This window comes from Carassius carassius, chromosome 45 (assembly GCF_963082965.1).
Source record: "Carassius carassius chromosome 45, fCarCar2.1, whole genome shotgun sequence".
In the NCBI taxonomy this organism is placed as follows: Eukaryota; Metazoa; Chordata; class Actinopteri; order Cypriniformes; family Cyprinidae; genus Carassius; species Carassius carassius.
The window spans coordinates 15,845,672-15,858,631 of record NC_081799.1 but is presented as its reverse complement, the minus strand read 5'-3'; the positions used below and the strand labels follow the sequence as shown (position 1 = coordinate 15,858,631).

The following is a 12,960-nucleotide window of genomic DNA, read 5'->3' as shown; positions in this document are numbered from 1 at the left end:
TGAAATAGGATATCAAATACCACTGCCTCCTTTCGTTTTCATTTCAACATAACAGCTGCAGAAATGTACTTAGTTCAGGGATATGTGTATATATAAAGCCATTACAATGAAACGAAATATTATATAAATTTGCCTTTTTTATTTTCATTTTAACATATAGATAAGTTGAATAGAGACCAAAGATAACCTGTTAGATTTACCCAATACGAATTATATTTTATGTTTAACCACTAAAGAGACATCAGAGCCAGTGGTACATATCAGAAGGTCTAGCCGAGGTGAGGCTGCTTCTCGGTGGATACATAAGCACTGAGCTCCCGCTGGTCGCGTCGAGCTGACCGTCTCTGAGATCGGCGAAACACATTTTTAAATAGGCGCTGTCTTCATAAATAAACCACAGATTTGAGTTTTAAACAACTACAATTTCACCTGAAATACTTTTAAAATTACATTTCATGACACAATAACAGTAATATTTTGAAAATGATCCGAATAAATGGTGGTTGAACTCAACCAATGCTGCGTGAACTCAGCTCGCTTTGGCTACTGCAATTTTCCCCTCAGTATATTTACAATAAAACGAAATAGGATATCAAATACCACTGCCTCCTTTCATTTTCATTTAAATATAATAACAGCTGCAGAAATGTACTTAGTTCAGGGATATGTGTATATACAGCCATTACAATGAAACGAAATATTATATAAATTTGCCTTTTTTATTTTCATTTTAACATATAGATAAATTGAATACAGACCAAAGAAAACCTGTTAGATTTACCCTGCAGCTGAATTATATTTTATGTTTAACCACTAAAGAGATATTATGAGATTTAAAAATGAAACACATTTTTAAATAGGCGCTGTCTTCATAAATAAACCACAGATTTGAGTTTTAAACAACTACATTCTCGCCTGAAATACTTTTAAAATTACATTTCATAACACAATAACATTAATATTTTGAAAATGTTGATCCGAATAAATGGTGGTTGAACTCATCCAATGCTGCGTGAACTCAACCAATCAGGATGTTTAGCGCCCAAGTCCCGCCCCGGAAGTTCCGGAACTTTGAAAAAGTACCACCTCGCCAGCAGGGACTTTCTGAGAGGCATTTTTTTTCCTGGAACTTTATTTAGTTCCTGGTTCCTGCGGGGGAAACACACCGAGTACTAGGCCAAAGTCCCTAGTTCCTGGGTAAAGTTCCTGCGGTGGAAACACGGCATATTACAGAAATGATAAGCTAAAACTTTAGATTCGAGGAGCCTGATTCGACTACCAATATCACAATCGAATATTCGCGGGCTGTTATGATTATGCCATTCTGTTTATATGGGGGAGCTCAAATGTCTGATTTCACACAGAACTTGCGGTTTTCTCCCAATAAGTTAATATGCAGCCTATTATGATAAAGCCGTGAATAAGAATCTGAAAAGAAAGAAGCTTCAAATAAATATTTTAAAGTGCGTGAATAAATCCAACCACCCCTATAGATTTATGTTTTACTTTCCATAATCCGTGACCGACAGAGGAGCATCTTGACGGCAGGGATTTAAAACTTTACCAAGACTCAAACTGACACAGGAAGAGAGTGGATTTTTTTTCGATCAGGTAGGGTTCAAGTGATTTCAAAACATTTCAGCAGGTTTATATATATTGTGGATATATTATTTACCTGATATAAAATGCATTTGGTTGAGTCAAGCACTTCATTGTAGTACTACGCTGAATATCTCTTTACCGCGCAGCACAAGCAGGACAAACAACAAATCAGAATATTAATAACTATGACTGGGACTGTCACACACATACCGTTAAAATGAGAACACCGTTATAATAAAACGTTGAGTTTAGCTGCCGTGTTTCTGCACATTGTTTTGTGAAGAACGCGTCCACAAAAGGAGTTCATTCAGAGCTGCGCAGACACGTTCATTTGCATTCGTGCTCTTTTTGCAGATAGGCTATAAGTCCTAATATTAACGTTATGTTGTATAAATAACGAAGCCTATTCTACATGAAATTATGAATTTAATCCCATTGATTAAAAACTTGCTATCAAATGCTCACTCTACTGGTCATCTTCAGCGAGTGCCTCTCAAAACAGAAATGCAGAACATTAATAACTACTCTCATATAGGTGAATTTTATAATGAGAGCACTATTGTAAAAATTGTGAATTGTTAGGGTTTTCGCTGACGTTTAGTGTTAACTATATTTTAATCAAAACATAAAAACATTATTTACCCCGTTTGTATCTGCGAGGCATGTGTTACACAAAAAAATCAATAAATATTGATTGTAATATGATGAACAGCAAATCAGCATATTACAATGATTTCTGGAGGATCATGTGACACTGATGTCTGGAGTAATGGCTGAAAATTCAGCTTTGACATTACAAGAATAAGTTACATTTTTAAATACATTAAAATAGAAAAGGGTTATTTCAAATTGTATTAATTTTAGACAATTTTTGTTTTTACTGTATTTTTTTATCATATACATGCAGCCTTGGTAAGCATAAGAGACTTACCATTAAATTATTATTTTTTTATGGCATTTTGATATATGTATGTGTACAAGACGACAAAACTGCATCAATGGGTCAGGAAAATTTCAAAACATATGTTATACAAATTTAGTTTTACTAGCAAATTTATTTAGTTTAATAGAGGTTTAAATATTTTTACTGAAAACAATACTGATTATGAAATTATTTTGGTGGTGCACATAGTTTATATGCAACTTAATAGATTCTGAAAAGTTAAAGTTATGTTACATTCTATAAAATACTTTCTTTGTAAGTACTAAGAGATTAAGCTCATCATTCAGACCCTCTTTACCCTCATATCACACATGCCCCGGTCAGCAGGACATGCCGGGTCAGCAGGACTTGCAATCCACGCAATCCATGCTACATGTTTTTTTTATTATTTAGAACAACGATACACACAAAGAAAACCCCTTGGGTAAGCTAGATTAAGCTTTTTATTTTGGCCTGAGGCTTTGTGTCCACAACTCCTTCACTATTTCAGCGTAAGCTCATTTTCTACGGATGACTCTGATTTAGCAGGATAAAACATTGCAATCCGACTCAACAACAAAGCTATGTGTATTGTGTGTGTGTGTGTGTGTGTGACTGTATGAGCACCTAAGACACAGAGCAGTTGTAAATGTTTACAGACGACACACCTGCGGACAGTGCTGCTCTCTCATGTGTGCAGACGTGACATCTGGTAGAGCCGCAGGGACCCTGTGTGTGGAATCTACAAACCAAGTGACCTCAAGACACTCAGGTGTCCCACACTTGAGAAACAAAAGAGGGAGTCGCCGCGGATTCATTCAGAAAAAGCGACCTCCAAAAAGACCTCCACCCTGCTGTCTGGACTTCCATGGATCTAGTCTTTCTGTACTATTCCAGCTATATTTGGGTTCGTCTTTGTACCTGCCTATAATTGGCTCTGCCCTCTTTTCAAAAACACAAAAGCCACAGATGTCTAAAACTCAGAGTCCTTGGTTTAGTCTTGAGTACATTTGGGTCACTCATAACACAGATTGACTAACTGAAGTCTCATATTGTTAAAGCATCATTGAAATCATACTGACACAAGGTCAGCAGAATTACACAATAATTGAAATGATTCTTGCTCAGACAGGTTTTTAGAATAGAACATTGGTTCTTGTATGTATGAGTATTTCTAACTGCTTGGTAAACGCTGCGAGCATCCAAGCTGGTTGAGTTAGACAGTGGTGGCAATTACTGGAGATCAACACGCCTCCAAGATGGGAGCTGTACTGGCAAAAAAGGCAGAAACACAGGCTCCACACACACAAATACACAACTTAAACTTCAATCCTACCCACCCATTAATAGTGCATACAGACGAAGGACGCCAGACTCATTTAAAATCCCTCTGTTCCAAAGGTTTCCCAAACCAATTTTATTTTAAATGCTGAATGTTGAGAATGCATAAAAAATGTCAGATCTTCAAACTTTTGGACTTTTCGGAGAAGATAGATGTTACAAGGTTTACAAGGTTTTTTTTTTCTTTCTTTCTCTCCCATATTGAAATTCCCGATGGAGCATGTAGTTCCCCTGCCAGATTGAGGTAATTAAGAAAGCTTTTTCCAGGAGAGGACGAGTCTCTCATGAACGCCGCTGTCACCGATCAGCTCCGCTGCACAGATAACTTCTATATTGCAGTTATCATTTCTCAAAAAAAAAACATTTGTAATTTACCACATGAACTCTGAGTGAGCCACAAAGAGGACTTGTGTGTTAAGAAATGAGAATAAAGACAACATGAAATGGATTTGCAGTGCATTAAGTTTTGAAATATGGCATATTTCCAAGTGCGATTTAATATTTAACAGAAAATAATTTAGGGTAGGACTTTTATTAAACATTATCTGATTGGCTCATCGATAAAATAGGATATTATTGGTTAATATTTAGTGAGATACTGTCACATGAAGAATAATGACATTTGTTTAAAAAAGTAAATAGGATTTATTTACTGTACATACAAACACACTTCTTGCTATATTGTTAACTGAAACCAAAAAATGCTTTTCAGTATGCTTTTAGTAACCAAACTAAACCTCAAATAAAATCTAAATATTAGATTAAACATCAACAACTTCTTTGCCATTTCTAATTTAGTTTAAGTTGAACTAAAATTACTACAATGGAAATAGCAATGAAATGAAGCAAAGCTAAACAGAAATAGAAAAATATATAAAAATGGCAAATGCAAAAACTAAAATTAATATAAAAACGGACAACAACAAAAGCTCTTAATAAATAAAAGTATGTAAATAGTCCTGTTTTCAATTATTATTTCTTGCACACTAGACCCAGAAGTACAAACAGTAATAGTATATAAACTGACAAATACTCGAGCAATGTGACAAACACTCATGTCCCTACAAATGTATGAAAATGTTTGTTATGAAAAACTCATCTTAAAACCTCTCACTGTTTAATTGATAAAACACTTATCAACAGTCTAAGGCATCTCTCCAAATGGATATAAAATATCAAAATTAAGGAGTGATGGGAAAAACCTCTCTGCCTCATGCAAAGCTGGTGTAAGCACTGCCATATGACAATCTGCATTTGTCAGAATATTGACCTGAATGTGAAAAGACTGTGTGTGTGTGTGTGTGTGTGTGTGTGTGTGTGTGTGTGTGTGTGTGTGTGTGTGTGTTTCTCACCTCTGTATTGGTGCTTTCTGCAGCAGGCTCTTCTACTGTAAGCTCCATGTGACTCTCTTCTCTGAGCTGAGGACAAAAAAACAATCTTTCAGATGAAAACACTGTCTCTAGTGTCTGGTACATTCCAGTGACTTAAAAAGTTAGAATAATAATGATATTCTAGATATTGATTTAAACAATATGACATTATGAACTGAGCTGTTGATATTCAAGAGCATGGCTGATATTCAGGCTAAAAGTATGATTTTGAGGGCAATATTGCTTGTATACATTATAAATTAATGTGTAATGTAAAACATTTTATAAGAAGTCACAGAATTAAAATTCTGCTTGGAAAATATGTCCACAAATAATATATAATTTATAAAGCAGGCTGAAGAGAAAGAAGGCCAGATGCATCGGTCTGAAATTCACAAACACAACACTTATATAACAGCCAACCGTAGAAGCACAAACTCTCTCTCTCTCTCTCTCTCTCTCTCTCTCTCTCTCTCTATTTCTCTCTCACACACACACACACACAATTTTGTTAAGCATTGTGTACTTGTGTACAAGGCTGCATTTATTTGAATACATAATTTAAATAAAGTAAAACAGTAACATTGTGAAAAAAATACTACAATTTGAAATAACGATTTCTATTTTTATATATTTTAAAATATAATTTAATTATGGCACAGCCATCATTATAGCAGTAATTCCTCCTGTCTTCAATGTTACAAGATTCTATTCTATTCTGATTTGATTTGATGCCAAAGAAACAATTCATTATTATTATTAATATTATTTATGTTATAAATGGTTGTTCTGCTTAATATTGTTGGTTAAAATGTGATACGTTTTTCAGGATACTTTAAATAATTGAAAATTCAAAAGAACAGTATTTATTTGAAATAGACATCTCTTGTAACATTATTAATCTCTTTTTTTCTATTGTTGATCTTTTGTAACAATGTGTTTTGATCAATTTGATAAATCCTTATGAAATTTAAGTATTGATTTCTTTTATAATAAATGACAATGATAACTGACAGATAATTGCATTAACATAAGAGCATAGGTTTTTGTGAATTTTATTATGCAGTAACTAACTAGTTTTGCATGCCAAAGTTAATATGTTCAGTGGGGACACATGCATATTTAAAGATGCTGATGTCATCATGATGTCCTTCTGTCTTATGAGACCATGAGACATTGGGATCAACACACACAGCTCACACAGAGACAGCTTCCCCCTAGTGGCTGAACGAAAAAAAAAAAAAAAAACTGAATATACATTGCCGACTGCATGTGCAATGGTTACTTACCAACCTGACAAAATACTACACAATAAATATAGAAATATAAATCATATTTAAGACATGGAATCCTTATCTACTTAACTGAAACTGATATTAAGTTTTATATTTAATTATGCAGTTATTTAAAATGCAACAAGCTTATCTTAATCTTTGTGCTCTGCATTTTTAAATGCAATATGCTGAGCAACAAGAATCTCATCTGAGGCCCTTTTAAGTCCAGTACAATCTCACTTTCTCAGAAAACTGGATTCATTAAACACATGAAGTCTCTAGTACACTTGTACCATTTTATCAGTAGGTGTTTGACTGACATGTTTTATGCTTTTGTGAGTGCTGATGTGTCAGCAGTCATGAGCAATGCAGCAGAATTCACCAACATCTGAGAAGACAAAGAAAACTGCCTGCATACAGCTCTGTGGATTCCATTTGTATTCTTCAGATACCTACAATTTCATTCACTGCCTTTAATTATAGTCACAGGCCTTTCCACTCACTTGATGACAAGGTCTCAAACACATACAGGGTGCTTTTCCAGCATTTTAAGAGAAAATTAAAAAGAAAATCAACCAAGATAAGGCTGAGAATTCTTTAATGTCTATATTTTCTCTAAGAGCAGCATCAAGATTAAATGGCAATGGAATCTGGTAAAAAGAATCAATTCACATTAAACACTTCCGAGTTTAAATTGTAAACCTCTATCACTGTACTGCATTTAATTTTTATGTACACTGTGCTGTGTGTGTGCATTTTATGTACATGCTGAGAAATAAAACCTCCCCCAACTGGCCTACACAACAAGGTATAGACTTCAGAAAGATCCCAAATAAAACATAAAATTACTTTTATCTCTGCCAGAACACAGGCTATTTTGACATGCCTACATATACACACATATATTACACTCCAAAGAATGTTGGGTTATTATTATAATTATTATTTTTTTTGTGATCAACTTTTTATTTATATATAAATAAAATAACATCCATTCAAACAAACAAACAAACAGGAAAGGGGGAGCAACAGACATATTCTCCATAATTTACAATCTAAAAGAGAAATAAAATAAGTTTTTATATAGTTTAAAATGTCAGAAGAAAAACACTGCCATGCATCAATAGTACCAGGTTTAGCCCCAGTAATTCATGCCATTGTACATTCACAGGCCACTATCCCAAGGAGGATATAAATCCAAAATGGTTTTCCACACATGTTCAGAGTAAAGTAGTTTTGTATTGTTGAATTCTTTGCAGCTGTAAAACCAGCAAACAACATTCTCTCCATAGGTTGACAACAAAATGTTGGGTTATTTTTTTTAACCCAAATCCTGGGTTCAACCTGTTTTTATTGGGTTATTTTTAATATTTCTTACCCAGATGCTGGGTAGTTTTTCTGTACTCTAAAAAATTATGGGTTATTATTTTTAACGCTAATGCTGGGTTCATCTTGTTGGGTCATTTTACTGGATTATTCTTAAAAACAAAAATGTACCCAGGTACTGGGTAGTTTTCACTCTAAAAAAAAGCTGGGTTATTATTTTTGAGCCAAACGCTGGGTTCATCTTGTTGGGTCATTTTACTGGTTTGTTCTTAATATTTTTTTACTTAGGTGCTGGGTAGTTGTTCTGTACTCTAAAAAATGCTGGGTTATTATTTTTAACCCAAATGCTGGGTTCATCTTGTTGGGTCATTTTACTGGGTTATTTTTTTTAAACATTAAACCAGGTGCTGGGTAGTTTTTCTTGCCCTCTAAAAAATGCTGGGTTATTATTTTTAACCCAAATGCTGGGTTCATCTTGTTGGGTCATTTTACTGATTTGTTTTTAATATTTTTACCCAGGTGCAGGGTAGTTTTTCTGCACACAAAAAATGCTGGGTTATTATTTTCAACCCAAATGCTGAGCTCATCTTTTTGGGTATAAGTCGCATCAGTCCAAAAATAGTTTTAAACAATAGTTGACTTAAATAAAACAATCCAGCATGTTGGGTAAAAACATTTAACCCAACCAGCTGGGTCAAAATAACCCAGCATGTGTTTTTCCAAAATTTACCCAGTGCTGGGCTGCATTTGAAAATTCAGCTTTGAAATCACAGGAATAAATAAAATTTTTAAATATATTAAAATAGAAAGCAGTTATTTTAAATAGTAAAAATATTTCACAATATTTCTAATTTTGCTGTATTTTGGACCAAATAAATGCAGCCATGGTAAGCAAAAGAGAATTCTTTAAAAAACATTAAATATCTTACTGTTCAAAAACTTTTGAGTGGTAGTGTATCTTGTTATTTTTTATTTTTTTTTGTGCTATTGCTTGTCATTTATTTATTTGTTCTTATTTTACGTACTATTTACTTGTCTTTTTTAGTTAAAATAAATTAAATTCTGAGTTTAAGTAGATATGATTCTTGGGTGAGGAGGTGGCGTGGGTCCATTGGAAATAGTCCTGCCACTACAGCTGAAAAAAAATCCTAGAGGAAACACTGTAATAATAATAATAATAATAATAAAACAAACTTCTTGCATACTACAGGAATTTTAAATATAAAAAGTCCAAAATACACTAGGAGTCTAATAACAGTATCACCATTTCCTCTGAAATAAGACCTCTAAAAATTATAGTTTAAATGTTATAATTTGTCTCACCTTTGGCGGTGTGGAGGCTGGCTGCAGACCCTCTGTGGGTGAGGTTGAGTTGGTGGGAGTGTGTTCCCACTGCTCAGCCATGTGATTCACCTCCACCAGCTTCTGCTCACAGCTCTTCTGAGAGTTCAGCAGGGTCACTTCATAAAACTCCTGGATATCTATGCAAATAGAGAGAGAGAGAGAGAGAGAGAGAGAGAGAGAGAGAGAGAGAGAGAGAGAGAGAGAGGAGAGAGGGGGGGGGGCACACTATAAATGTCTTTTTAATACCTATTCAAACTCTGTGGTAGTTTCAACACTAGACTTTGTCTACTCTTTTTTTATTTATTTATTATTATAATTTTTTTATCAAAAACCAGCAATCTCTAGTTGGCAGCAGATCAAAATAAACACAGGCAATTTATTAGATTGATTCACTGGCATTTAAATGAATCCAGCATAGTAAAGAGAAAAGGAGGTAGAAAGAGAGAGAAAGAGCAGGGAAACATGATTATTTAGTCGGAAAATAAAAGCGGCAGATTTGAGCGGCAGCCATTGTACAGATTAATTTGTGTGTCTGGGTCAAAAGGTGCAAGTAGACACAAATTTCAAGCTACTGTAGCTCAGACAAAAAGATTCCAAATCCAATCATGAGAAAATATGTAGGACTTTCCACTAATTTACACTCCATAACTGCACAACAACAAAGTACTTTTTTACATACTGTAAATATAAGATGTAGGGGAACATTTTAAAGAGGTCATGAACTGAGAAGTCCAAATGCCCTTGATATTTTGATATATAAGAGGTCTGTGTGCTATAACAAACATTCTGTAAGTTTCAGAACTCAAAACTTTCTCATTAGTCCAAAAACAACTTTTGGAATCAGGTTTTGGAATGTGCCACTTTATGACATAATAGTGTGGCTAAACACCACCTCCACAAAAGATGATCAACACCTGCATCTACATCACTGCCTTTTCTGCCCTGCCCACCAATTCATGCATGTGGTAGATTAATGACAAGAGCAGCAAACGCAGGTCCACGCAGAGATAAAACAATACTTTATTTGAGTAACCTTTTTTAATGAAGTGCAAGACCATATCAGTAAGACCTTGGTCCTTTGTTAACTTATTTTTTAATAAAATAAAATGAGTTAAAATAAGCTTTTTTATGTGAAAATTTTGATAACATTAGTGGATCTCAGAGAACTGTACAAAATAAAAACAAAGGCAAGAATTATACAAATACGAATTGAAAATGAAACAAATATTTGTCTGCATCAAATTACAGTATGTAGACACAGAGAGGCAAACAAATGTAATAATGAATAATAAATGTTCCTTTTGTATGTTCAGAAGAAGTGAGCTAGCTGCCCTGTCCTGCAAATAATGTAAAAAGGCTTGTGTAAAATAATTTGCTCACTGCAAAGAAAGAGAAGTAATGTGAACCTGGTATTTCAGTTTTTTTTTTCAATCTATCTAATAGACATGAACAAGTTATCTGAAACACATATTTTTACATATACACATATACACTTTGAAAAATTTTATATATATATATATATATATATATATATATATATATATATATATATATATATATATATATATATATTAGTGGTGGGCATAGATTAATTTTTTTAATCTAGATTAATCTCACTGTGATCTTGAAATTAATCTAGATTAATCTAGATTAAAATGGCTCATTCGAATTCTGCCGAAGGCATTCAGAATATGTGTGTGACCCAAATAAAATTGACAAACAGTAAGTCTTTGAGAAGGGGTTTATCAAGCTAGGTGGTGCATTAGAAAAGGGGCTCATCTCCTGTTTCCAAAATGCATCACAAAGTGCTTGAAAAAACTGTAAACTAATTCCACACTGCACAAGGTGCAAACAACCTTACGTCTGTTTCACATTTTCACACTCCGTCTGCAGTGCGTATGCGTTGCATATTTGTTTACGCACCCATGTTAAAGGATTCCAGTTGCGTTCCAGGAGTGTTGCGTCTGCAGCAGTGCAGCAGTGCAGCGATTGTTTATGTACTGAGTAGCGGACAGCAAACGCGTCCTGTGTGAAAACACATCGAGTCCGTGCTGCACCACATACGTAACGCACACGGACTGCATACGCACTGCAGACGGAGAAGACGGGGCCCCGGTGAAGGTTGTACCAGTGGGCCCTGTTTGAAATTGTTTAATTTGTATGTTTATTTATTTTTATTTATTTGTACACATCCTATTTTTTTCCTCAACTGTTTACTTTCACTTAAGAAATAACTGACCGTTTTTTCCAGCATAATTTCCAAGGTGGATATTTTGACATATTTTGTGTGTATTTGTCGGCACAAGAGCAAAAAGAAGCAAATTCGATGTTCAAGTGTTTTGAGACGCCTTTCTCTGCGTGAGCCCTGAACACCAGAACACCGCAAGTACTGAATTGGGCTCTTTCACATCTTTTTGTTTGATCAAACTGCGATTTGTATTTGTTCATTCAGGTGCATGAGGGACTTCGAGGAGAACTTCGCAGAAGAGCTTGGTTCAGTGTCGCTGTCCGTGATACGTGGATCTCTCTCTTGCGCACCGAACACAGCGCGCGAGTAACCAGCTCTGTTCAGCTTTTCCGCGTCTTGTGTTTGGATGCTTTAATGTTTAAATCGACAACCAGTAAGGCTTAAAAACACGTGAAAAGATAGGCTTTCGTGACGATGCGCAGCAGTGGCCCATCAACTGTCCTGAGCATCTTTTTAGGCTGGCCTCAGCCAGTCGGTTATATAAAATATCAAGGTGAAAGTCATCATAGCTTGTTTAATATGGACCCAGCTCCCAACCCAACTTTGGGAATAGATCAACGGCGATATTTTTTTTATCGCCCGATAAGAGTCTCATGTTAACGCAGCATGTTAACGCCGATAACGGCCCACCACTAATATATAGATTATATTATATATAATTTTAAATTATTCTCTTATTTCTATGTACCAAATTTGCAGAGAAGACACAAAAGTCATTACCTTAAGCGATATTAAATGAGGTCGGTGGTGCTGTGAGATGTATTACTATTGTGAGTCAACTCTCTTCTGCCCTGCCTCGAGAGATGCTCAACAAAAACGTCAGAGATAGCCAAATATTTAAACTAGAGTAAAAGCACTTGCAGTGACCATCTGGACAGCTCTGATATTTCAACCTGAACAAAACAGATTTAAAAGGGACAGTTACATTAAGCCACATTGCATGGTGGGTCAAAGTCAGCAGCTCAGCCGTGAACCCAGCACAGAATCATGCCATAGTAAATGCTACAGATCCTGTGTTGGAATGAACTAAGATTGTGCTCTGAGATAAGAAATAAAAGAAAAGGCCATGCTGTGTGTTTGGAGTGCCCATATGGAATGTATGGATGAAATGACCCCATCAAAAGATTACACAATCAAAATATACAAAGCATTCCACATAAAATAAAAATAAGTTAATTTAAAATGAAAAAAAAAAAGAAAAAGAAAAAAAAGAAAAATCACTAAATTCAGAAATAAATCTTATGAGCAGGTGCTAAAATAAAGGATGCTGTCAAAAATATACATAGTAATCAATTTCTGCCTAAATATTACATACATTAAAACTATAAAATAAAAAGGTAAAACTAGATGTACCATAGAACATATTTTTGCAGTTTTTATTTTAATCTTTGTTGTAGTTTTATTTATTTATTTATTTATTTTCATGACAGTAGAAGGTAATACCATATTGCATCAGCTTTACTGTAGTTACAATGACTTTCAGTTACTATATAATACATTATGATGGTAGCATATGAAAGGAAATATTAAAAA

General features: G+C 34.5%; 1 protein-coding gene across 16 annotated transcripts in view; it reads right to left on the bottom strand.

The window, feature by feature from the left end:
- LOC132127699 (disks large homolog 2-like) overlaps positions 1 to 12,960 on the bottom strand; it is a 227,297-nt gene that overhangs the window by 184,773 nt on the left and 29,564 nt on the right. For all 16 annotated transcript variants that reach the window (XM_059539702.1, XM_059539703.1, XM_059539705.1 and 13 more), the window contains exons 3-4: positions 9,159 to 9,316; positions 5,218 to 5,283 (exon numbers count right to left, since the gene is read on the bottom strand). In XM_059539702.1, the coding sequence (XP_059395685.1) occupies positions 5,218 to 5,283; positions 9,159 to 9,316 (224 nt within the window). The remainder of the gene's footprint in view (positions 1 to 5,217; positions 5,284 to 9,158; positions 9,317 to 12,960) is intronic.